Below are 24,661 nucleotides of genomic sequence, written 5' to 3'. Positions count from 1 at the left end.
CCTCTGATGCTAGGATGAAACTTTGGCCTTGAGCAACGGTTCAGTGCTCTGACAAGAATCTCCAAGATTAATGGGCTCCATGAGCTTTAAAGAATGCACCAAGATTTGGCCAATTGTCCCGCAATTTACCCAATAAGTGACGTCGACGTCAAACCACCAAACTCCTCTGTGTTTGAAGGAATAGTTCAACAATGATAGAAATAGATGAGAATGAGAAGATTAATACCACACTCATGTCTGTATGCTAAAAAAGAAGCTTAGCTTAGCTTAGTTTAGCTCAAGGCTGCAAACCAGGGGGAACAGCTAATATGGCGCGATCCAAATGTAAAATCCATCTACCGGCACCTCTAAAGCTCACTAGTTAACACATTTTATCTTCTTTGTTTGTGTAAAAGCGACACTCTGTGATTTTACACTGGGTTATGTTCCCTCTGTTAACAGTCTTTATGCTAAGCTAAGCTAACCAGCTTCTGGCTCCAGCTTCAAATTTGCTGAAGAAAGCAAATAAGTATTATTATTATTATTATTATTATAGAAAATTATGTTGAACATGTTGAGTGATATTAGGTCAATGACACTGTGAAAAAATACACATAAAATATTAAAATTAATTTCCACAAGAAGTTTAGGTGGTTTGCGGCGCCATTTATGATCTAATTTGACCAACTGAACCAACCTCTTAAAACCTCTGTGCACTCCTTTGTACAGTATTGTTTTAGTGGAGAGGTTGGGACCTTGAATTCTGTCCTTCTCTCGCTCTTCTCCATCCACTTCCATCTTCCTCTCCTCCTAAGCCAGGATGTCACTCCTCTTGCTGCACCAGACCACCAGGGCGATCATGGCCAATGTGAGGAAAACAGGGATGAGGATGAGGATGGTTAGTGTGTCGTCCGGCGGGTCCAGCCATACCACCTGGTCCATGGTGCAGTTGGAGAAAAAGTGCTTGTGTATGCGGATGATGTAGCTCTCCACCAGCGGATTGGGCCAGTAGCAGCTGACGATGTGGGACTTTGTCTCCGTGCAGAGGGTGAAGATGTGGTACTCACTGGGTAGAAAAATAGATAGAAGAGAGGGGAAGGATTATTACTTTTAATCTTATTTCTTTTCTAACTTTAGGGAACTTAAATGGACACAGATCAAATGATTAAAATAATGAAGTGCATATAATAGTGGAGGTGGACAGTTACCTATCGATTAAATTAATCTCACTTCCCCAAGGGCACACAACCTTTTAAAACACTACTATGGTTAAACTTTAGATACTATTAATCAAAGCATTGAAGGTCTGGTAAGTAATCCATCATTGTGCCTGGCGATACACTGCCTTTTACTTTTTTTGGCCCACTACTCGTCTATTTCAACAGGCGTTCAGGGCCGTGCAGAGCTGTAATGGAGATATCCAGGCTTTGAGCTTTGCTTTGAGGAATCCATTCAGACAGCCCTAATCTCTCTTTCTTCATCCTGGATTCTCAATCCTCCAGGTGAAGGGTCGTTTCTGATGACATCCAGGGTATTCTCACCAAGTGAATTGAGCAACAGTTATATTGTCTCTATATACGCCCACACTGGGTCCAAATCTAAAAGATGCAATGTTTTGTTGACATCATTTGGACATAAAGATGGTTAGGGAGGCCTATATGTAGCCTGAGAGGCTAAACAAAGGGCTAAGAGCCAACAGAATACTGCCTGGTGTTATAACTGAAGAAAATATAAACACATAAACATTAGTGTTCACAATCAATCTCTGACTCTGACAAGATAACATCTCGAACATGATGTGAAATGCTATATTCATTCACGTCTCTAATGGCTTTTATGACATCTAATAAATTGACTGTTTCATGACGCCGTCCTCTGTACAGCACATATATAAATTAAGCTCTGACGTCAAGCTGTAGCCATTGTTTTTTGAAAGCAAATTAAATAAACTGTGCTGTCAGGGACATATATATTGTGTGTGTGCTGATCTATAGATATATAGTACAGTGCATATGGGCACAACGTGTCAGTGATAAGACATTTGTTTTGCTGAGAAAAGCTTTCTGTCAAATCTGAACTCAGCAGTGGTATATTATTGAACCAGCGGAAACTCATATGTTCATGTACAACTGATTTTTTAATAGCATTATTTGGATAAATGTTGTAAGATGCAGGGAAAGGTCAAAGTCATCATAATATCAGCTGGAGGTTTATACGACTCTAAGTTAATGGAATGTTCTATCAAACATATTATCTTATAAATATATATTTATAAATTCAAGAAGAATTTATTTCAATGAACAGGTCAAATCTTCTAAAAATGTGACTTATGCCACAGCCAAGAACTTGAGAAAATGATAGCACAGGGGAGTGTTTGAGGAATGAAGAAAATTAAATAAATAAAATGATTAGAGCTCAGAAGGCAGAAGTGATCAATGTGGGAATAAAATACTTTAAAATTTAACATAAAATAACATGACCAGGTTCACAGTGAACTTGGTATTGAACATTATATAACTTTGAACATGACCACAAACATACATACAGCACCTGCTACATGTAATACTTTGGCAAAGATACAGTATGTTTGTGCATGTATACACACATGCAGTTTCTTTGTGCGTACAGATAATGATAGTTTATACTAAAGCTACAGAGAGCTTATCTTTCGTCCCAATGTTTAGTGTTTTTTAGAGCGTTTAAATTCCAAAAATTTATGAATTCCTCAGAAAGTAATTCCTCCTGAGACATTGAAGTTTCCAGTGAATCCCACGCTAATAAAACTGCAACATAACCCACCACATCTGTTCAACGCCTGATAAACTGCATGTGCTCTTAACAGTAATATAAATGGTCATTCGATGCACCTCCAAACTTATCATTCTTATGACTGCTGTTTGAATGCTGCTGACGTTCATATCCATCTCACCCTGGTGCATTCTTACAGACATTAACACACGAGAGTATAAAGATGCTGCTTCAAATGTCAATGTTATCCTCTGAGACTGATTGATCTGCTAGCTAATAAATCAGATTAAACTAAATACACACTTTCCGGTAGTGACATTGAGAAAAAAACTCAAATTTGCTGCAGACTTTTTTGTAACTTATTTTACTTGACGTTCTGTTACTTATATCTTTGTGCATTATTCTATCATTTGAATCATTAAATATCCTCTCCGTCCATGGCAGGCGATGGATCACATAAGCCTCTCAAAATGAGTCTTGCTCATCTAAATAGTTAATTAGTTGTCATTAGTGGCAGCAGGAAAAAGCTCTGATGACTTTAGAGCAGCATCTGGTTCACACAGGGGCTAACCATAATTCCTGATAGTGAGCATGTATATTATTAAAAGGTCCAGATAGAGCGACACCACTGTTCCCCTGTTCCTGTGTGCCCAACATTAGTGCTGGCTGCTCCCGGAGCTGTAAACTGCTCATGGCAGAAAATCAATATGTAATTAGAGGTAAATGATTAAAGTGCGTGAATGCACGTACTATGGTCTGTTTATACCCTTCATTGCGTGGTCTGACAACCTCTACCAGCTCAGTTTAAATAATAACAGTCATGTTGGCTGAGTGTTTGGCCTATCACTGCAGAGAGGCACGGCTCATTTGTCAAAGACAGGAAGCCTTGCAGGGGTCGCTGCTTGTTTAAACATGAGGCCCCTCGCTCTTCCAAGCCCCAATCCTTCTCACCACTCTTCTTTTGCCTTTGCCTTCTTCCTGACTCCAATGTAAGCTGCTGCTGAGAAAGTCAGTTTATCCTCCAGTCATATAAGTGAAGTATCAAACACAAATACACCCAATGAATCATCCCTGTCATAAACATTCAGCCATTGTTCCTGGAAAGGCAAGTCATGCTGTGTTTCCCGCTACATTTTGGCTATGAAACAATCTTTGTTATAATGACATTTGAGCCCTGAGGTCGACTAATCAGATGCTCCCGGATGTTCCCAGAACTAGACACGAGAACTGTGGCACCCAAGCCTTTGAGGTGGCTGCCACTAATCTGTGGAACAATTTACCTATTCATATAAAAACTGCTCAGACTACAGAAACCTCTGAGTCGTTGAAGACACCTCCTCTTGTTGGCATTTCATTGGGTTGATCATGACACCAACTTCTTAACAATTGTTTTACTTTAATTATGTTTATTGTTTTCTCCTGTTGTCTGCTTTACATTGTTTTGTATTCTGTGCATCTGCGGTTTTAAACAAGTAAGCATTACTACTTCAGCAGAGCATGAATAATACAGAGCCCAGACATTACACCACCCAAGCTGCACTTCAGGTAGACCAAAACAGCAAATTAAAGGTTCGAAAATATATTTTTTATTTCTTTCTTAAACTCGCATTACAGATGTAAACACAACTCTGACACCTTTTACCAACGTGTTAGCAAACAGTTGCTTATTTACACATCCAGCAGATAAGGAGAAACATGAGCATTCATTTGAAATCATGTTTGTGTGTGAATTAAATATATATGAAGTTCAATATTCACTCTGTTTCTGCTCTGTCTTGGGTCTCCACTGACTCCTGATAGAAATATCTGACTCTTTAGCTGCTAAATGTTCCATTATGTTTGGTAGGTGTACACTTTATTTGTCTGTCATTGGAAGCTGGGCAGGTAATGAACAATGAATATCAGCTTTTTTGCTGAAATCAGCTGCTGGGTCTGGAAATTTCGCTTTGAGATCCATGAGAGTGAACTAAACAATAAAGTTGAAGGCTGAGGTTGAGGTTGAAAAACAATGAGCTGAAAGATGCTAAAAGGCGAGTCAGGTGATAATTCTCTGTAGATTTGTCACTATGAGCAAGTCGTCCTGTGAGCCAATAACTTTGATAGCTTTGGCATTTGGTTTGCTTTGACAACTGCCTACATTTAATTGCACTTACCATTGCACTACAGGTTTGTTATTTGTTATCCAATTATTGTTTTTGTCAATCTTGAAATGAAATGAAAATTAAAAAGAAATGACACAACACAGTTGTACAAAACATTCCTGGCATTGACTTGCTAATACTATTATACTGGTGTTTTCATTAAATGGCTTTCTTGACTTCAGTGTTGAGCCTCGAGTCTTAACTGTGACAGTGTCAGTTGCTAACTGAGCTCCCAGATGTTTACACAGACCATAAAGTTCATCATCTGGCTTCATGTGCTTCATGTTTGCTCGACACAGTTACTCTTGATGTGATATCCATTGTATTGTATCAAAGTTTCTGTATCTTTATCTCACGTTTCAACTTTCCTTTCATTTATAATTACTGAAAATGATTGGTGTGAAAGTGTGAAACTGATGAGAGAAAAAAGCATGACTAATGGAGGAAGCAGGTGGTTCTTCTTCCCCGAATCATTAGAATTTACTCCGCAAATCTGTGACTCAGATGATTATTTTGACATTGATTTTAAGATCCTATGTGTATGTGTGCGCAAGCAATCTCAGGACTCATGCCCCCCCCCCCCCTTTGGCTCTACAGTTAAAAGAAAAAAAGTTGAATGTGAGAGGTCAAAGGTGAGTGGAAGGAATGATGTGAAAAGCTGGATAAAGATAGATACAGATGGGTGGTCAGGGCCGATGCTTCTTAAAAAAAAGCACTGTTTTTGGGAAGCAAACCTCCAGCTGTTCTCCCTCCAGCTGCACGAGGCTTAGATGGATTACAGTCTTTCTTTCTATGTAGTGTTTTTCTCTTTCTTAAAGTCCCACCATGAAGGATTGACAACCCCCTTAACTAAAACTACACATATAGAGCAGTCAGACAGGGAGACAACAGTGCTTGATAGGAGGGGAGAAGATAAGATCTTAAAAATATATTTTTTGTGTCCAGATGTCTTTCGTCTTTCTACTGGTGGTTATACAAAGTGATTATAATAGTAATTCGTAAAAGGTCAGACTGGGCGACTAACGTAATGTTATTCTTAAACTTTGTCACATCCTGTGTGTCGAGCACATTCTCTACTAATCTCAACATCAGCTCTTCGTTTAGGGCCAACAGGGCACACCTGCGGGCTCTCTACAGGGGAAGCAATGTTTTTTCTAAAGTCCAATTTTGGAGTCTGATTAATTAGGAAACCAATTCAGGGCAAAGAACTTATTTAAAAACAGGTACAGTTTTTCCCACGCGGTTAAGCAGAAATCTCCTTAAGAACATAAAGCAGTGTTAGGATTTCATGTTGCTGCTGATAATCCATTTTGGGAATATAACAAAATCAGGTTAGGCAGTGAGAAAAGCCTCAAGATGTAATTAGAACTGAGTGGATTCTTTGCGTGTGGGTGTTCGTCTGAATGAATGCCTCGGCTACATGTGATGCAGATAAATGCATAGATGCGATAGGGATGTAAACAAATGTGAAGACATTATTCGGATACACCATTTGTCATTAATTGACACAATTGGTCACACATATCACATCACCTCCTGTTAAAGTCATGACTCAGGCATCATTCACACACTGCTGACTTTTTACAGTGGAAGGAAGATTTATGTGGATAAATGTTCAGAAATATTTTAGAAATCAGAAAAAAGGCAAACTCCAGAGCTTTTTCTTTTCAGTGGCTGTCTGTAAAGGAAGTAAAGCAGCATGACTTTCCATGACGCAACATTTCCAAAATGTCCAAACACTGAATTTTATATAGTTTGTCATTTCAATATTGAGGAGGGTTATTTACATAACATTTCATCAGTTTTGATTTTCACTTCATGATCTAATTATGAAGCCTGCAGCTTCAGCAACACATGCTTACGTTAAGGAGCGCCTCAAAGTACACGCAAAATGGCAGAGAGACGCTCCTCCCATTGCATGCACAATCTTTTTTTATTATTTTTATTATTTATAAATATGCAACATGGACCAATAAGCTATCACGGCCCATCTTTTGTCAATAGCTTCTTTTTATCACAGACACTTCAGACCAACTTTATATTCCCCCTCAAATTATATACAAAGAGAATTGTATTTTCTCACTGTCAGAACTTGCAGTTCTATTTCCACGAGCACACAAGTAACATTTACACAGTTTACTGAGCTTAGACTTACTTCTATCTCTTTGTTTAAGGTGGGATTGAAATAGAAATCATGCTTCATTATTAGATTGGTTTAAATTAAAATACTACGTAGTTTTATATATTTCGTTGGCAGCTAAAATAAGCAGTGTATATATATATATATATATAAATAATGATTGTACCTGATAAAGTGTGTGAGGTTACACCAGTAATGTGGATCTATGTGACCCATGTCCCGCTTGAAGTCCTCTCCACAGACCTCCACCTCCCACTGCAGACGTGACTCATTGCAGGCTTTCCTCGGCCGGGAGGGAGTGGGCTCTATGTTGAAACTGTCAGTGGCTGAGAGGACAGGAAGAAGAAAAGCATTTATAGATCACAGCTTTGTGTCAGTTAGCGCTGATAAAGAGTCATGACAATAAAGTACCTGAAATGAAAAATGACAAAGATGGATGCTCTCAAAAAGCTGTAACTTGTATTTTTTCATACTGATCATCAATTTCATACTGATCATCAATTATTTATTTTGGTTTATCCTGTTCTTGACAGTTTCATCTTATTATATATTATGTATAAATGAATATATGAATATATGGATAGATGCATGAATGATATATGAATGTATGAATGGATATTCTTACCTGACAATCCTCTCATCATCCAGGCATTGACTGTAAAGAAACAAAATAAGAAGTGTTTTAGATCTGATGGCTAAACAACAAGGTAGACATGTAAAATATACTCAATAAGAAACTTTATTTCTTACTTTACATTTTCTGATACATAAATGACATTTCTGCTTCTCTCTGTGACCTTCAATGAGATGATCGACTGATCACGACCAAGCCTTCAACATTGATAAAGAATCAGAATTGTCTCCTCTGAACTGAATCTGTTGCGTTAACTTTTTGCTAATTAAAATCTCCCATTGCACTTGTTACACATTAAAAGCTTTGCAAACAATCCCCATCAGCCTCAGCTGGACTAGCACAGCTGGAGACTTTTAGTCCTCTTCTAATGTCTTCTACATTTGAAGGTGTGTCCTCCAGGCTTGTTCCTGGAAGAGATGAGGGGCTTTCACTTCCTGCCGTGTCTTAACTGTGACTCGCTTTCCCCAAAACTATATAGTCAAAGTACAACAGTATCAAAACAGAGTTACTGCCTCACAGTTGTTTGCATCCATGTCTGAACTAAATGTCATCACTTCATCATTTCATCCTTTTAGTCGTTTGTATAAAATTGTCCTATGATTGAGTTATGTCTAAATATGTGTTTTGTGAGGTCACAGTGAACTTGGCCTTTGAAAACATAATGCCTGCGACAAAGAGCATCTTCTAGGTAGAGCTTGTACTTGCATGTGAAAAGCTGTGTTTGGACTACAGACAGCCAACAGCCAAGAAGAGCAAGTTTCACACACAACTTCCTGTTGTTTTGATTGATTGGAGAATAATCTCAGTGACACATCAGAACAAAGATCATATTCAACTACGTGTATATAATTCATCCCAGCAGAGATTGAAGAAGGTGGGAAAGAGAAAAACAGAGACGGAGCAAGAATTAAAAATTACAGCTGAAGAGAGGTTTTCCCAATAGTACTCCTGAACACAAAAGGGCATCCATCATATAAATTGTTAATTCCCTTTCTCTCTCCAGCTGTTTTTCTGATTTAAGCTCTTGCACAAGGCAGCTCATTTTTACCGCAGCAGTTAGAGATGACCAAAGCTAAACGTGCTGCTGAACAGGAAGGTGTATCTCCCTTTGAAGTGCCACACTTACAAACAGGAGAATCAGTTTGAAAGACGCCCTGCAGGACAAAGACTGTTACTAAGTTGACGTGCTAAATATAGAGACTTCCCTGTTTGAGCATGTGAGGATGTTTTGAGGTGGAGTGTTTGTGATGGGATGAGATTATTTTGAGAGTTTGTTAAATATTATAGATAGAACACGTATTTCAGTACTTTAAACCGTGAAGCAGCTCGCCTAGCTGTATCAAAAAGTATCTAAATGTACCAGTACGTCCTCTATGTCTCACTATTTAATACTTTACATATTCTTTGTTTGTTTTTGTATAAAAACTGAAGAGCAAAAGGGTCATTTTCTGTAGACATTTTCAAAAAGCCTTGGAAAACCTTCGGAAAATTGAACTGAACTTGCACTTGAAGATTTAGAAAAAGCGAAGAGCAAGAACGATCACAGTGTTCAGTGTTGAATTTCAACAGAAAAATGGAAAGGCTAGTAAAAGCTTTTCTATTGGACACTTTAAAGGATGACAGGGACTTCTCAGACGAGCTGTTTTAGAAACAAAAGGGGTCTGCAGTGACACAAGCTAGTCAGCTTTAGTAGACGGGATCGTGAGACAGCTATGGACGCTGCCTGAAATCCCTGAGCTAGTCAGACGATCCAGAGACACAAACAGACAGAAAATCATTTCGTGAGATCACAAGAAAATATGTCCTTTGTGTCCGCTAATCAATACATCAAATCAAATGTTATAGCAAATTACAGAACACTCTCAAAATTGTACTCTTTGAAAGTTCTCCGACCTTCAGCCCTCTGATTCCCACAGGTGTCCTCTTGCATTTAATTTCTCCTGACAATAAGCCCCATGCAGGCCAGTCCAAAAACAACAACTCCTATATGACATTTAACATAAATACATCTGGAGTACATAAGCTTCTGTGCGGCAGGAATCAGCAAAACCAAATATCCCACATGCACCCTTTGATAATAAACCACTTATAACACAAGCTCTGCACTACCATTATAAAATTACTAACACTAGTGATTACAGTGATGATAAAATAAGATCACAGTCTCACATCTGACAGATTATAACCAGGTTAGTAAGAATGTAAATGGTTGGTACTCATTGATTTCACCAATTTAAACATGAAAATGTTTTAGTCTAATGCTTTTACTATAAAGTACACATTACCAGATAACCAAATACTTGCTAGATTAAAAGCAAAATACTGTAAAGTGCCACTAAATGCTTTTATTTTCATGGTTTGTGTGTGTTTGCTGTCTTTTGGGTGTGTGCCCTAACATGCTATTCTGGCTAATTGATACTGTTCTTATTCTTGTTTGAATATGATTCTCATATGCTGTTGACAAATAGACCCGCCAAAGAGACTCGTCTTCTAAGTTATTAATAGTATTAATTAAACAGAAGCAGGATGGAGCATCTGATGAAAATAACCTAGCAGCAGGATTCCCTTCAGCGTGAGATCTGCACAACCGCAGGGGGAAGTTTGACACTGCATCTCCTCTTTCAGCTTTATGAACTGAGTGAACACAGACAGATTTGGCATCACTGTGTGTGTGTGTGTGTGTGTGTGTGTGTGTGTGTGTGTGTGTGTGTGTGTGTGTGTGTGTGTGTGTGTGTGTGTGTGTGTGTGTGTGTGTGTGAGAGAGAGAGAGAGATTTAGCTTTACAGTTATAGTGATTCATGCCAGAGTATGAATTATAGAAGCTTGTTGAATCTCTCATCCTGGTGTGTGACAGATTGCAGAGTGGTGACTTTAACCAATTGTTTTAAAGCAGTATTAACGGATTTTTCTTTTTTGGAACAAGCTGTAAACAAAACCCTGATATTATCACCTTGTATAGTTGCTCCGGCTAACATGTTAGCAAACAATTGTCCATTTCCAAACCAAAACCATTTCCACACACAACAGACACGGACGAATAATTTAACATTTGGGGAATTAGGAAAATGCACTTATCTCTTGCCAAGAGGAGAAGATTGATACTTCAGTTAAATATTGAGAAGTAAATAAACTCCTGATTGTATTGTGTTACATTTAATGATTATCACATGTACTCGTACACCTCAATCAAAATGTATTATGTATTGTGTCACATTTAATGATTATCACATGTACTCGTCCACCTCAATCAAAATGTATTATTGCACAACATGTATTTCTGCACAAATGTATAATGAGCACTATATTAGTTATGAATGAAGCACTGTAGGTTCTCTTCAAAGAGTTTCAGGTCCACCTCCATCTTGCCACCTACAAGACGGCCCACCAAGGGGCATAACCGCGCCAACATGGACCAATGAGAGACGACGACACCCTTCTGTAGAGAATATAGCAAAATGTTTATGATGTTTTTGTACCACTTTCACTTGTACCAACAGACAGCTAACTGGCTCTTTATTGATTCGGACTGTGGACTTGGTGTGTGAAAGTGTCCTCGGCTGAGGGTATTTTTTGACATTGCTGTCACCATCACTTTAAATAAATAAGTATCTTGATCAACTAGAAGTTTACTGGATTCAATTGAAAGACTATCTCAGCGCCCTTTGGGCCTCAAAACCCAACAATATGAAGCTACTGCTAGCATCTGGTTAGCTTAACTTAGCATAGCCTACTGGAAACAGAGGGGAGCTAGCTCTGCTCTGTTCAAGGGTGAAACAATCCGCCTACCAGCAGGTCTGCGCTGGTGACAATAAATGTTTCTTATTAAACAAACAAGATATAATGTGTTAATTAGAGAGATAACAGTTTCCAGTTTGTGTGCTAAGCTAAACTGCTGCTAGCTGTAGCTTCATAAGAACAGCACCAGTCTTCCCTTTTAACTATCGACAATAAAGCAAAGTGTACTAACAAAATATCAATCTATTGCTTTAAGTCCCATCGTCACACACATTTTAGCGGTGAGAGTGAACCGAAACTATCAAGCTGCAGGCCTTAAAAATCTAAACAATTAGCTAGTGCAGCTCTAAAATGTACATAGCCTACAGCAAATCTGTATATTTTCTGTTTATATGATGTAGAAAAGCACAGAGCTCACCAGAAGCCTTTATCACCAACACATTGTGTTTCGCAGCATCTCTGCAGAGGGGATGAATAGCAACAGTACAATTTATCTGCAGCTTTCTCGACTATCTCAAACACTTTAGGCTGTGAGTTGTGCATCATAGATCGTGTCTTCTCAATTTACTGAAACCACAAGTGTGTATTTGTAGTAACTCTAGTGTATGTGAAAGGCGTTTTTTAATAGCATGAGCTGAGCTGTGAAAGACTGATGTCTGTGTTCTGCACATAACGTTTTGATTTCTTAGAAAATGTAAATTAAACATTTAAAAAGTAATCAATGTGACATTAGTGAATTCATTAACAGCCTTTCATTAGAAACGGCAATTTAATCTGGGGGTTCAATAGAATCATTAAACCTCTCATCAGTCTCATGTGGATGGATGGTGTTCTCACTGGGGTTCTCAGCTGTGTGAATAAAGCCTTTCCACTGTGGACGGTGAGGGTCATAGAGCATAGAGCCCAGCTCTTTATGATGTAACCACATCAATTATGATTATGAAAAGGGGAAACTGCTTTTTTAAACATCGTAGGAAAATTAACATTTGAATAACTTATGCAATGAGCTTTTTTCTGGCTTTGAACAAAACTGTGCATGGCTCTTGTCTTTCATTTTAGAATACACTTAAAGGGCTATTTTAATAGCCGACTCTTTAAAAGAAACACGTAATAACGTAATAAAACTGACATAATTAAGTTATTTTGTTCCTTATTGTACTGAAGAAAAAAATGAATTACCCGTACTGCAGGATAGTCATTAGATTCTCTGTATGTGAGGGTTTAAAAAGACGCTAAAAGCTTCAATTATTTGCTTCCTGCAAGTCTCCATATAAAATCAACAGAAAAACTACTCCCACACGCGTGTACCTATACGCAGTAATCATTCAATTCTTGTCAACAAAACCAATCTTTAGCACTCAACTAGACCTGTAGAGTCATCGGAATTGTAGCCTTACATTGAAACAGCATTAAACTTGTGAATTATGCAGCCAAGCAGAGCTATTTCCAACTGGAAAAAAACGAAATCATGGTGTTTAAAAGGTGCTACACGCTGGTTGACAACGTGACAGTCGAGTACCGGCTCGGTTGGCACACTGTCATCCACCGGCCTGTTAGGTTGTCAAGATGAATATAGTTGAGAGGAAATAGAAGATGAAGTAAAGTAGATGAATTGCCAGCCATGTCCAAACAGATTTAAAGCATAGGCACAAGTAGCAGGGCCTTTTTTTTTACTACGTCCACTTTATTTCAGGTCTGCCTCGTCATCATCATCGGGACAGGAAGGTACCAGTGCAGAGGAGGGTTCGTCATAACGGTCATTTTTAAATAGAGAGGGAAAGTTTTTGCATCTGGCTGCACTTTTCATGACACTACAAAAGTGTTATTTTAAACACATGGTTCGATAGAATAATGCATCCCAAACAGGATATGAAGGTCTTATCTGTTTCTGTATCTATGCCTACAGCAACCGTGTGTCCTGTGTGTAAAATCTAATCTTAGAAATTAAGAAATAAATCACGTGTCCTTCTGTCTATCACTTCCTACTGCACCATCGGGCTCCTATCTGTCTTTCTAAGCAAATCATCTGAGGTTTCTACACGCACATGGAGAGAAAATGGAAAAAAGAAAGGGAACAGTGTACATTAAGAGTGTGAGGGAAATGTGCCAAGAGCCTTAGACAAAACTATAACAAGAAGCGCACAGCACTTTTCACCATCCGGTGCCTCAGTTATGCCATTCACCAATTTAAAAGAAGTCGATGAATCAGGCAAAAACTCTGCATGTCTGATTAATTGTTAGGCTGAATTTAATTTGCAAACTACACTTGGCATTTAAGAATAACACTCGAACCTTCGGCTCCACTTTAAAGATCATTGAGTTATTGCCGCCTCCCCCCCCGTGTTCAGCATCTGCAGAAAAACAACTGAAACCAGCTATATCAATGAGAACACAACCCTTTAGAGGAAATGTTTATTTTGTTTGCTTGGCCAGAAGGAAGCAAAGACATAAAAATGGGTCCCTCGGTTTAGCATATAGGTTAAATGAAATGTTTGTGAGGATTTGTCGAGCAGATTCTTTGCAAAAACCACAATCATTTAAAAAAGAAGCAGTAGGTACTTTAAATTATTTTTATTTTTATGTCACCCAGATAAACATTCAATGTCACCTAAATACTCTTTAGAAAGATTAGCTCAATTCTTTCTGCTTTTACAAGGATAAAGTTACCTTGGTACCTTTGTTTGAGATCCAGAGGAATTCACGGCTCCTCAAACAATGACTGAGGTAATGAAATAATCTCACTCCCTCACAGATGAGCCTTTTAACTACAGCGGGCAGAAGGAGCGTTCGAGTGGATGTCAGGTAATGAAGAGTGTGATGTGTGCACACAGGGAGCAGATAAAATGTTGCATCTGAAAAATGCTTCAAGTAACATATGTACATTACCGTTGTTAAATTAAGTGTGAGACCTTCATATCATTACTTTAATCAAATTAAGCATGAAAAATAAACACAATCAGATGATTGGTAGCCTCACACACAAATGTTTCCCACATTCTTCACAGAGGATGTTGCTGCTTATCTCCCCTCCTCCTCCTTGAGGTAGTTTATTTTCTCTTTGGCTGAAAGGGATGCCAATAAGTAGGCAGGGGATTTCCATAAGTGTTGTGCTCTCAAGCAATATAAATGACTGCCAGTTCTCTCTACTCTTAATTTATTTGTTTGTGATCAACCAACGTGTAAAATAAATTACATAATATGGAAACAACACATGTAGCAGCTTTACAATTAAAGACGGGACAGGGATTAAACAAGCGGAAGGAAGAAGCTACAGCGAGGATTTCACAAGCTTCTCAGTGGTTTTCCCCTCCAGCAGTAATAAATCTTTGACAGACAGACAGACAGTGATAGGCTGTCAGTCACCCCGGTTATCTGTAGAGCTCTCTGACAGGGAAATGAATGTCCTTGTACAAGAAGGCCACCACAAGAGGCCACCATGGTGTCCTCATCTGACAAAGCAACAAGGAGAGGATGTTGTCGTGATAGAAACACTGACCTGCCCGGGTCACGTTAAGTCACAGAATCACTTTGTATTATTGTTAGTTTATGAGAGTTTATTGGTCCACGGTTAGTATGAGAGGAGAACTAAATGTTCAGAAACAACATTCTTGTGAAAAGAAACTTGAGCACAATGTTTTACTCAGTCTGAGAAATTGGTCATTGATTTAACTAATAATAAGCTATTAGAGCAGACATATTGTATTTATTGACCCTGCACATTTATGCTCATAAAAGTTTTTGAAGTATCCTTATCTTTGTACCGAAACTGCTGATTATATTTTGTGTCTACAGCTTATATATGTTCAACTATTATCCAACAATTGCTTTGTTCCATTGTTATCCCCCAAAATACATTTTCTTCTCAGGGTTGAAAAGCCTCTGAAGCAGAATTTGGGCTATTGTGAGTAACACATATCAGAGGCACAGACTAATAAATACTTGAACTGAACTGTTTCTGTAGCCATGAAGGACCCTCCCTCATGATCCCGTCTCTGTTTCTTCTATATCCTCTAAGTCTCTGACTCTCTGTGTCCCTCTAATTGACCCTGCAGTTTCAGAGTTAGCTTTGGAGTGGTCAGAATTCAAATCTTCATGTATTATTAAAAACCTTTCCAGTAATGTTTATATAATAATGTTTTTTCTTCTTTAATAATTATATATAAATAATACATATTTCCATATCCAACTAATACTACACATTTACAGATTAGGAATGTCGTTTTAAAGCTGGATGTGTCAGCTGTCAAAGGCTGAGAGGACTGCTGCTGCAACTTAAAATCTTAATGTTTCCTCAGTCAGCCATCGCTACCAGTTGTCTGCTGCTGCTGCTCTGAAGCCTCAGCCGTCAGATGTTTCCCACATTTCTGAAAATGCCCACAGCCCCAATAGAGACAGACCTGCCAGGCACACAAAGAGTGATTTTCTTTTAATGTCCTCGGCTTAGTCTTGAAGCTATTTTACTTAGACCAAAGCACTTTCCATTGTAGATGAGAAAACCGAGAGTGGAAACCATGTGATCAGTTTTTATTCTCACGCAGTACTCATAAAAATAAGCCTGTGAGATTCACAGTGAGTAAAGGCCACAGTGATTGTCCGATGGGTGATTATTATTCAGAAAGCAGCGGATGTGCCAGGTGAGGGAAACAGAAATGAATTCAGAAATTATGTGAAGGAGACTTTCGGGGAAAAAGTAAAAGAGGTAAATTGCACTACATGTCTAATATATTAATCTTATGGTTTGGTGCTCGTTGCCACTGATGACCTTTCAAACCAAAAATAAAATGACATTGAAATAGAGTATCACTTATTTAGTTTTGCAGTACAAGATAAAGCCAGGAGGACATTCCCTTCTGTCAGGCCTGAGTGGAAGCATCCAGGCTGTCAGAGTGGAGTCTTCCATGTGAGGGGGTCTAGGGTCAAGGAGGAGGGAGAGGAAGAGGAGACTGGAGAATGACACAGATGTTCAAGACGGAGGCGTACTTGGCAAACAAAAGCAGGAAGAGGGGGAGAAGAGGTGGAGTAGTGGATGACCATGACGGAGACGGACAGAAATAAAATGTCACTGGCGAAGAGGAGAGAATCCATGATGGGGGACTTTCCTGAGAGAAAAGCATTTTTTCAAACCTATTACACTGTTTGTATGTATAGGGCAGGTGGCGGAGCAGGTCAGCTCGTGATTGCAGGGTTGGTTGTTTGACAGAATGTCGTGGGAGAATATGAGACTCTGCAAAGGGCTTTTGGGATAACGGCTCTATATAAATGCAGTCCATTTACCATGTGGAGAGGGAAATTACAGCAAAGCTTCAGCAGAATAGGCTCCTGTGGAGAGAACCCATCTGTCTGTGAGCTATCATGGCTTGTTTGTGCAAGCACTGCAGCTGCTGCACTGAACATCTCATGAACATTTTAGTTTGGGGCATCCAAACAAAATATTGTCATTAAAGATGTTTTTTAGCATTTCTTTTTTGGGGGAAAAGTGTATTTATTTGAGCATAAACAGTTGTGTGTTCACACAGATGCACAGGCTGTTGGTGACAGATCAGGAAGCACAGATGCGATTATAAAACTGTGAATTGGCGGTATCAGCACACATATCAATTTCAAATCCTTCTTCGTTAGCAAAGATAATTAGCCGGAAAAATTGGAACAGTATTCCCCATGCACTTCTCTTCAACTCCAGACAAGTGTATAATTCAAAAACATGAAAGCCAAAAATGGCCAAAAGCTACTCTGTTTCACCCTCTCTCTCTGACATCCACAACAATTAGCTCCAGTGGAACGCTTGCCTCTAATAAAAAGCAAACATTTGTTGTTTGGAATAACATCATGGCATGTATTAATTATCCACTTTGTGTAGGCTTTTAGAAAAACACGAAATGCTTCTGACAGTAGTCACAGTCGCATGGCTACACAAAGACAAAGCTTCTCGGTTAAATTCAGTCTGGGCTCAATGACAAATGCAGGACACCTGATTACTTCTTTGCCTCCCATGGCAGTAAACACTTCACTACCCCGGTGAGTGATGCCGTCCCCCCACATCGCCCATCGGTTATAAAAATGTCAACTTGTTCTGGCCATTACTTACACTCCCATGGCATGATCTGTGTGATGAAAAGCCAAAGTCAAGCAAAAAACAGATTGCATAAAAAGGTTTTATATCTGCCAGTTGTTTGACCTGCAGTGCCAAAGACCTCTGCCTTAAAAAGCGGTGAGCACAGTGCCAACATGCTATTCATCAGCCTGTTTGAGAGACAAAAGGGCAAAAGAGTGAATACAGCAGAGGAGGCAAAGAGGCAGACAGACAGTTTGGTATGCGGAAACAGAGACACTGTGACAGAGTCATAAATTCAAATTGGAACACTGGGTCAGAGACTGTGAGGCTAAAAGGGCATTGATGAATCCAAGCCCTTCATTGACATCTTAGTTACGGTCTAATACCAGAGAGAACTGCAATATCACTGGAGGAGCCCTTTTGTGGAAGTATGCGCTCTCTTTGCTCGCCACTATATTAATTAAAAACTAACTAAATCCAAATCTGACATATGCTAATGTTGCTCACCTTGTAATTACCATCACAAGGTCTATACATGAATAAATACACTGCCTGACTGCTGTACTTGTGTTTCTTATGGAGCAAACTGGTGCTAAAACACATAATACCTGAAATGTACAATCAATTACTCATTGAATATTATACTACTTTACTAATTATTCAACAGCTAAAGTAATTAGTCACATTTATTGTTACTTCCATTACTCAGCACAACTCCATTAAATAACTCTAAAGCCTCCTCACACTCCTCACATCTTCATCTTTTTTTTTTTATTAGTCTTCAGCCCTAACCTACGACTGACTGATGAGTGACATCATTCAAAAAAAGAAAAGAAACCTAAACTTTCTAAACACCCTCTCCCCTGATAATAAGGATGCATTTTTGCCCAACACGCTGACTGACAGGCTCCAAACAAATTAAACTCTAGTAGCATCATGAACCCTGCCAGTGAACTTGAAGAATAATCCTTGTAATGTTTTTACAGACTGTGTCTGTGGTGAGAAAATGTTAACAAAGGGCTCTCCTCAGTTACCAAAGCATACTTAACGCCTCAACATGAGCCCGGATCTGTTTCTCAATGTAAAAGGCTGCTTGTGTATTAATTAAAGGTCAATCTCAGCATGCTTTAAGGAATCAACCAACAGTTGATTCACACAAGGTGCAGTGTATAACAGGCAAACCGAGACGGATAGTGTTGAGAAATTTTCATCTTCTATTTGTCTGACAGCTTCAAGTCATTACATTTTGTCTTCTGAAATCATTTATACTCATTTCAGTGGAAAAATCATTTTTGGCCGCACAACAAAAACTGTGAATAAGTATGTCCCTCTCCCGTCATCATCGCTAATTTCATCTGTCATTTCAGTCATCAGTTACACCTTCAATTCAATGCTCAGTTCAATAGAGCTCATTACCACCTATTACCTATTCTGTGATAGGGAATCTGACCGTCCTTTGGCAGAAAACCATCTCTCTGTCAGATCTCCAGACAACTAACTACCATCCTCCTGCAAACTCTGCCCTCGTGCTGCTCCTTTGAGGAGCCATTACCAGTGTATGACGTCTTCTGCAAATTAGATCAGATAGAGCAGGTTTGCCCAATTGCTTCTTCCTCAGACTATGAGCTGTCATACAAATTAATGTGTTTTATTTGCAATATTTTAAGAACGTATGACATCATTCAACATTGATTATTGAAGCATATCTATACAGCATCGACCACTGCATAGCTTTCATCCTCGTGCATGATGTAGAGTGTCTTACTTATTTTCTCAAATAATCAACTTACACTATGTTCTATAGGGAAAAAATGCCAATCAGACTTTCTCAGAGCCCAGATTGATATATTTAAACGTTTGTTGTGTCCAAACCTCAGAGATATTCAGTTTACTGTCATACAACATTAACTAAACAACAAAGGCTCATATTTAAAAAGATGACACAAATAAATAATTGGTATTTTGCTTAAAACATGTATTCATTTTAAGTTGAATCAATCATCAAAATTATTGATAATGAATACAAGTATATTTGTAATGCAGTGTTTCCAGTCAAGATCCAATCTGAGTTTGAATCTTCACTGATGGAAGCATATTGCAGCATCTGCTACCTTTTTTACTGAAACTTTAAGATAAGTGGTCAGATGGATAAGCATTGAGTTAATAGGCGCATCTATAAAGTATTAAAAGCCTACTGACCAGATGGTCGGACTCTCTGCGACTTGGAGTCAGCGAGACCTCAGCGTTAGACTTTGATACGAGCAAGATGAGCGAAGAGACAGGTAAAAACCCTTCTGGTGAATCTTTAACAGGCCAATGAAAGATTAATAATGCTCTTAACATGCTTCCACTGTAGTTGAGCTATGGAGGAAGCTTAAATGTTACACTGTCTGTGAATCAGCAACACATTTTACCTGTGGGCTTTGTTACACCAAGCAATGGGTGGGTACAATGAGGGATGTGGACCTCTGAATGCTTATATTTTATCTATTGCCTCGACAAATTCAGAACTATGCTTATGATATGTTTCAGGAGAACAATAAAGGAACAACTCTAATTTTCTAAATTTAGGAAAAACGTGCTTTTAACTCAATAGGGATGTAATGTTAAGTCAAGTACATTTGATTTATAAATCCTACTATCACAAATCACAAATTTGCCTAAAGGGGTTTGAGTCAAAACATAAACTACAGAGTGAGAGTAATGAAGGAACATGTTGTAACTGTGAGGCTCATTACTGTGTTTTTAATAGTTTCTTTTAACAACAATGGAGATCTATGACACAGAGAAATAAGATGCATCAGGCTTGGGATATGCACACTGTACTTGTTTGTTTTGTAAGATTTGGTCTTTTTATGGAATTTGGATCAAACAAAATCCTTTGGGCTGAACAAATCATAATACAAACTTTTCTACTGATGCGTTAATGCAAGTTGCACATAATTTGTTTAAAGACACAATCAGTCCTGTTCCTGATGTCTGACTGAGAGCAACATCTCTCATTTAACCTCTTACAGTGTGGACGGTCCGCCCGCGGGCCCATCAGGAGTTTTATTTTGCCATGTGTTGTGTACAGTCCACCATGCTGGATGTGGTACCCATGCCATACATTGTTAGAAAGCTTTGAATCTCATCTATTTAGATTTTGAGATCACAATCACAACAGCAGGTACAATCAACTCCTCAAACTAGCAAGCACACTCAAAATCCAAATCATAATTTTGAGCCAACTCACCTATGAAGCCTTATAATAATCCTGTAATCAGTAATAATGATTATAAGTATAAGTAATTTGGCTTGTTTACTAAATTTGAGAGCATTTCCTTTCTGGAATGTGCAGGTGATGAACTCTAACGTGTATAACAACATCCATGTGTAAGGAAACAGCCTGGCGCATTGCAATCAACCACGCTCATTGAACTGAGCTCAACAAACATCGACATTTCACCACCGGTCTATGAATAGCAGTTTACTAAAAGAATTCACAAGATTGTTATTTTTCAGATGGCAGTGGAACAGAAGAACCCCAAGGCATTTCTCTTGCTGTAAGAGTGTATGAATAGCTGTTTATTGGGGTAAGCAGATGCTTCGCAGTCAGAACCTTATACTCTAGTTCCTGCTGCATCAACAACACTGGCCTTAAACTGAAAGGAAGAAATCAGAGTGATCTGTTTGTCTTTGAACGCGTTGCATCTGGACCTCCACCTTTCTTCTTCCCAATGGGAAACTCGTTAAGTCCAGACAAGAGCTGTCCTTGGATACCACCGCTGCATGTCTATACATCATGGGAATATAATTGCTTGGACAGCAGCAGCTGCAGTGAAATGTGTCATTTGTGGACTCTCAAAACACAGATGAATCAGTTTGATCACACATAATTCTTTTTCTGTTTCCAATTACATCAGCATTTGGGGAGATTGAGCAGAAAACATGCTTTAGGTCATAATAGGACCATCTAAGATAGTTTCCTGCTTGGACCACAGTTGCTACATGGCAGAGACCCAGGAGAGTCCCGGCCTGACATGGACCACATCCTACTATCTACTAAGTGTAACTCTTTAAAATGTCCTTCCTAAAGTGAGTTCCATCCATGTTTCTGTTATTTATTTATACATGTTCATATTGTAAATAACCACACAGTGTATGTGTGTCCATTAAGTATGTGCATGTTTGCACTATTTGTATAGTTTACACTTCTAAATATTGAAATGTATTGAACATTTCTGGCACAGAATATAAATCCTCCACACCAGACACTCCAACTACAACAAACAAAAATAATACATCAATAATACACATAATACCACAGTATACTTGTTTAAAATAACAATAATTTCACAAATTGATTGATAGAATTGATCCAATCTAGGTAATTAAGTGAAACTGAAGAAGCCTGCATCCTCTGGGAGCTCGCTTTAGTGTTTGTGTAATTTTACACGGTACTTATATTTTATATATATTTATATTTATATAATATTTATATATATACCTATTTGTTCACATGCTTTTGACATACTAGTCCTGTCTATTGTTGACTTGTATTTGTGGTGTCCATGTTCCTAGCTGTTATGTCTATTTCTGTGTAAGTGCATTGAGAACAAAATAAAACCAGATGTATCCACCTTTAGCTTTACCTGCCTTTTAGAGCTGCTATAGGTAAAGCAACATCCCTCTAGATGAGCAGCTATGTTTGAAGTATTTTTGAACCACAGACCTTGAAATCTAAATCTTATATCGCCCTGCTGATGTATCCACATGGGAAGAAGACAGGTAATTTTAATCAGTGTCAGACCAGGTGGCACCAAGACCAAATATCAGGTGAACAACTGCTCACTAAGAGCACTCAGCCTACTTAACCAGCTGAGCCAGAAAGTCCCTGTGCTGCACATCAGCTCAGTATCTGAACTCCTCTTCACAATTGAGTCACCGTAAAGCCTCTACTCTGCTTACATAGCTACTACAGTTATAGATAACAGGGTTTGTCGTCACTCTGGCATTAAGAAGGAGCAAGACGCATCCAGAGCATCCACACAAACATCTAAATCATGACAACAGTTCAACTAGTGTGTACGTTTCACAAGTGGATTCATCAGTCACACACATGAAACATGATTTCATACATGATTTCATCCTTGTACCAGAAGTTAATGAGCCAGATTCAGATATTCCCATTGGCCACGATATAGGTCAGGTCTGTCCACTGGGGCATGGTGCTCTGGTGCAGTATAATCCACGTTTACAGCATGTGCTGTGAGATGTGATTGATTTTCCTGGTAATTTTTACCAAAGCTTATTAAGTGCACTTTGCAACCTGACACACTCAGGGACACATAATGTGATGAACAGAAGCATGGCTATGTATGTACATTAATTGCACTTGATTGCATGGAAAATGTACTGCTGTATTGGATGTCTGATTGTTTTGGGGAAGTGGGCAAAAACTCCTCAAACAGCAGGGGCTTTTGTGTGATGCTACGATATTTCTACCTGCAATAACACACTATCCGTTAACATGCAATATGCAAATTAAAAAGAAAGAAAGAAAGAGAAGAGAAAAATAAACATACTCACCCAAAATCCCAAAAACAAAAAGTTTCAGTACTGCAAACTCATTTGTATCCATCACGCTGTGAGAATCCAGTCGGACTTTGAATGAAAGCTCAGCAGCAGCTCCGTGGAAATGTACATTTGAAGCGAACCATTATTAAAATCATCCAAAATGTGCAAGTCCACGCTCCGTCATGCTGTCATGAGTCAAGGGAAATAAGTGAAGGATTTGGAGGGGAAAAGCCACAATAAAAACAACAACAAAGGAAATGTGATCCCAGAGCGTGATTTCTGACTGTCCTCGTGATGTTCGCGGCCACTTCTCTCTGCCGTCAGGAGTCAGAACCATTCCACACTGTCCTGCATCCTCTGTGGGAGGAGAGGGGGAGGAGGGCGATAGGGATCCTACATAGCACTGACACTGGATTATGTTTACTGAGTAACTGCGCAGACTGGATCCCTATCATTCTCAGCAGGAATTGGAGACATTTAAACGTGTTATATGAAACTATAGTGGGCAGGCTACATGCAGAAGACCCCACAAGAATCGAGCAATAAATAAAAAGCATTTAAATAAATAGCGTTTTCTCTTTTCCATCCCTTATTTTTTATTATTTTTTATATATCTGTACACAATTAAGCACAACTAAAATGAATGACGTTGTCATATAAATTTTGGCCTATAACCATGTCAATATATATTATGCTTTAAGCCTTTAAATAATTTAAAATAATATTAATAAAACATATAAACCTACGTCATAATTATCATATCATTATTACGTAATTATGATATATAATAATCTGGATTTAAAATTAACCACTGAACCGCTGATGGTGGCAGTTTTCTTCTCTTCTGTAAAGCAACACTGACCTCGTCTGGTTTACTTTTATATTGCACCTCGATCAGAGCACTGAAAGCCATGAAACCTTCAGATCATTTTAACCCAGATTAAATAAAAAGGCTGGGTTGCGTTTGAATTCGTAGGCCTCTTTTTATCCAACTAAATTATATCAATTTATCTCCCCGATATTTAGCCTGAAACCTTATAAGAAACTACATGTCAAGGTATTTGTAAATTAGAATAATAACATTATATCTGGGATTTGTAGAATAGCCCAATAGGAAAAGTTTTTATTTGATTAATCAAATTCCAGGTGAATCAGTTCCTTAAAGGATAGGTTCACTATTTTTCAAGTCCGTCTTAAAACGATAGTCAAGTGCCCATATGTGCATTGAAAGAGAGGCTGCAGCAGTCTGAGTTTGAGAAAATCAAATGAGAATCATTGAAAGTTACAGTCATTTCAGTACAGAAATTCGTCTTTGTGTTGTTATTATAGGACTGCAGCTCAACACGGAAACACTGTTCAGGGAAACACAAAGAAAGAATAACTTTGGAAGATACCAACTGGATTTGATTACTGCTGAAGTCCAATGAAATCTTTTCTTTAGGCTGTATGGAAATATTTGTTATTAGTGATGTTACCAGGGGGTCCGTGGAGGTACTGCAGGGGGGTCGCGAAATTGTTTGTAGATAAAGCAATAAACAAATAAAATAAAATAAATGTATTTTTTTTTTTATTACACTTTTTTTTTTTACTTTTACAGTTTATTTTATTGGTTCTTTGTCCTGTAGCCTTGTTGTTACCGTAAACAATTATATAGCCGATATTTCCATCCAGTA

At 38.5% G+C, this 24,661-nt stretch overlaps 1 protein-coding gene across 2 annotated transcripts; it reads right to left on the bottom strand.

The window, feature by feature from the left end:
* Window positions 1-205: 205 nt before the first annotated feature.
* Window positions 206-23,361, bottom strand: LOC115025653 (receptor activity-modifying protein 3). Of its 2 annotated transcripts, none has more exons than XM_029458069.1 (4): window positions 23,001-23,361; window positions 7,634-7,663; window positions 7,175-7,334; window positions 206-1,045 (listed from the first exon to the last, which is right to left on the bottom strand). In XM_029458069.1, the coding sequence occupies exons 1-4, from the start codon at window positions 23,050-23,052 to the stop codon at window positions 790-792; spliced, it is 498 nt and encodes a 165-aa protein (XP_029313929.1). In that variant the 5' UTR covers window positions 23,053-23,361; the 3' UTR covers window positions 206-789. The 2 variants fall into 2 exon arrangements, with proteins under 2 accessions (XP_029313929.1, XP_029313928.1); XM_029458068.1 differs by lacking the exon at window positions 23,001-23,361 and adding an exon at window positions 10,192-10,318.
* Window positions 23,362-24,661: the final 1,300 nt, after the last annotated feature.

This window comes from Cottoperca gobio, chromosome 20, assembly GCF_900634415.1.
Source record: "Cottoperca gobio chromosome 20, fCotGob3.1, whole genome shotgun sequence".
Taxonomy (NCBI): Eukaryota; Metazoa; Chordata; class Actinopteri; order Perciformes; family Bovichtidae; genus Cottoperca; species Cottoperca gobio.
Note: the sequence above shows the minus strand (reverse complement) of the source record. Positions and strands in the feature narration are given on the sequence as shown.

Coding starts and splice junctions, on each gene's coding strand:
- LOC115025653 (XM_029458068.1), bottom strand. CDS start 10,303: ATGCCAAATCTGTCTGTGTTCACTCAGTTCATAAAGCTGAAAGAGGAG. Junction 7,335..7,633: donor GATGATGAGAGGATTGTCAG/GTAAGAATATCC, acceptor CTGTCCTCTCAG/CCACTGACAGTTTCAACATA. Junction 1,046..7,174: donor AACCTCACACACTTTATCAG/GTACAATCATTA, acceptor TTTTCTACCCAG/TGAGTACCACATCTTCACCC.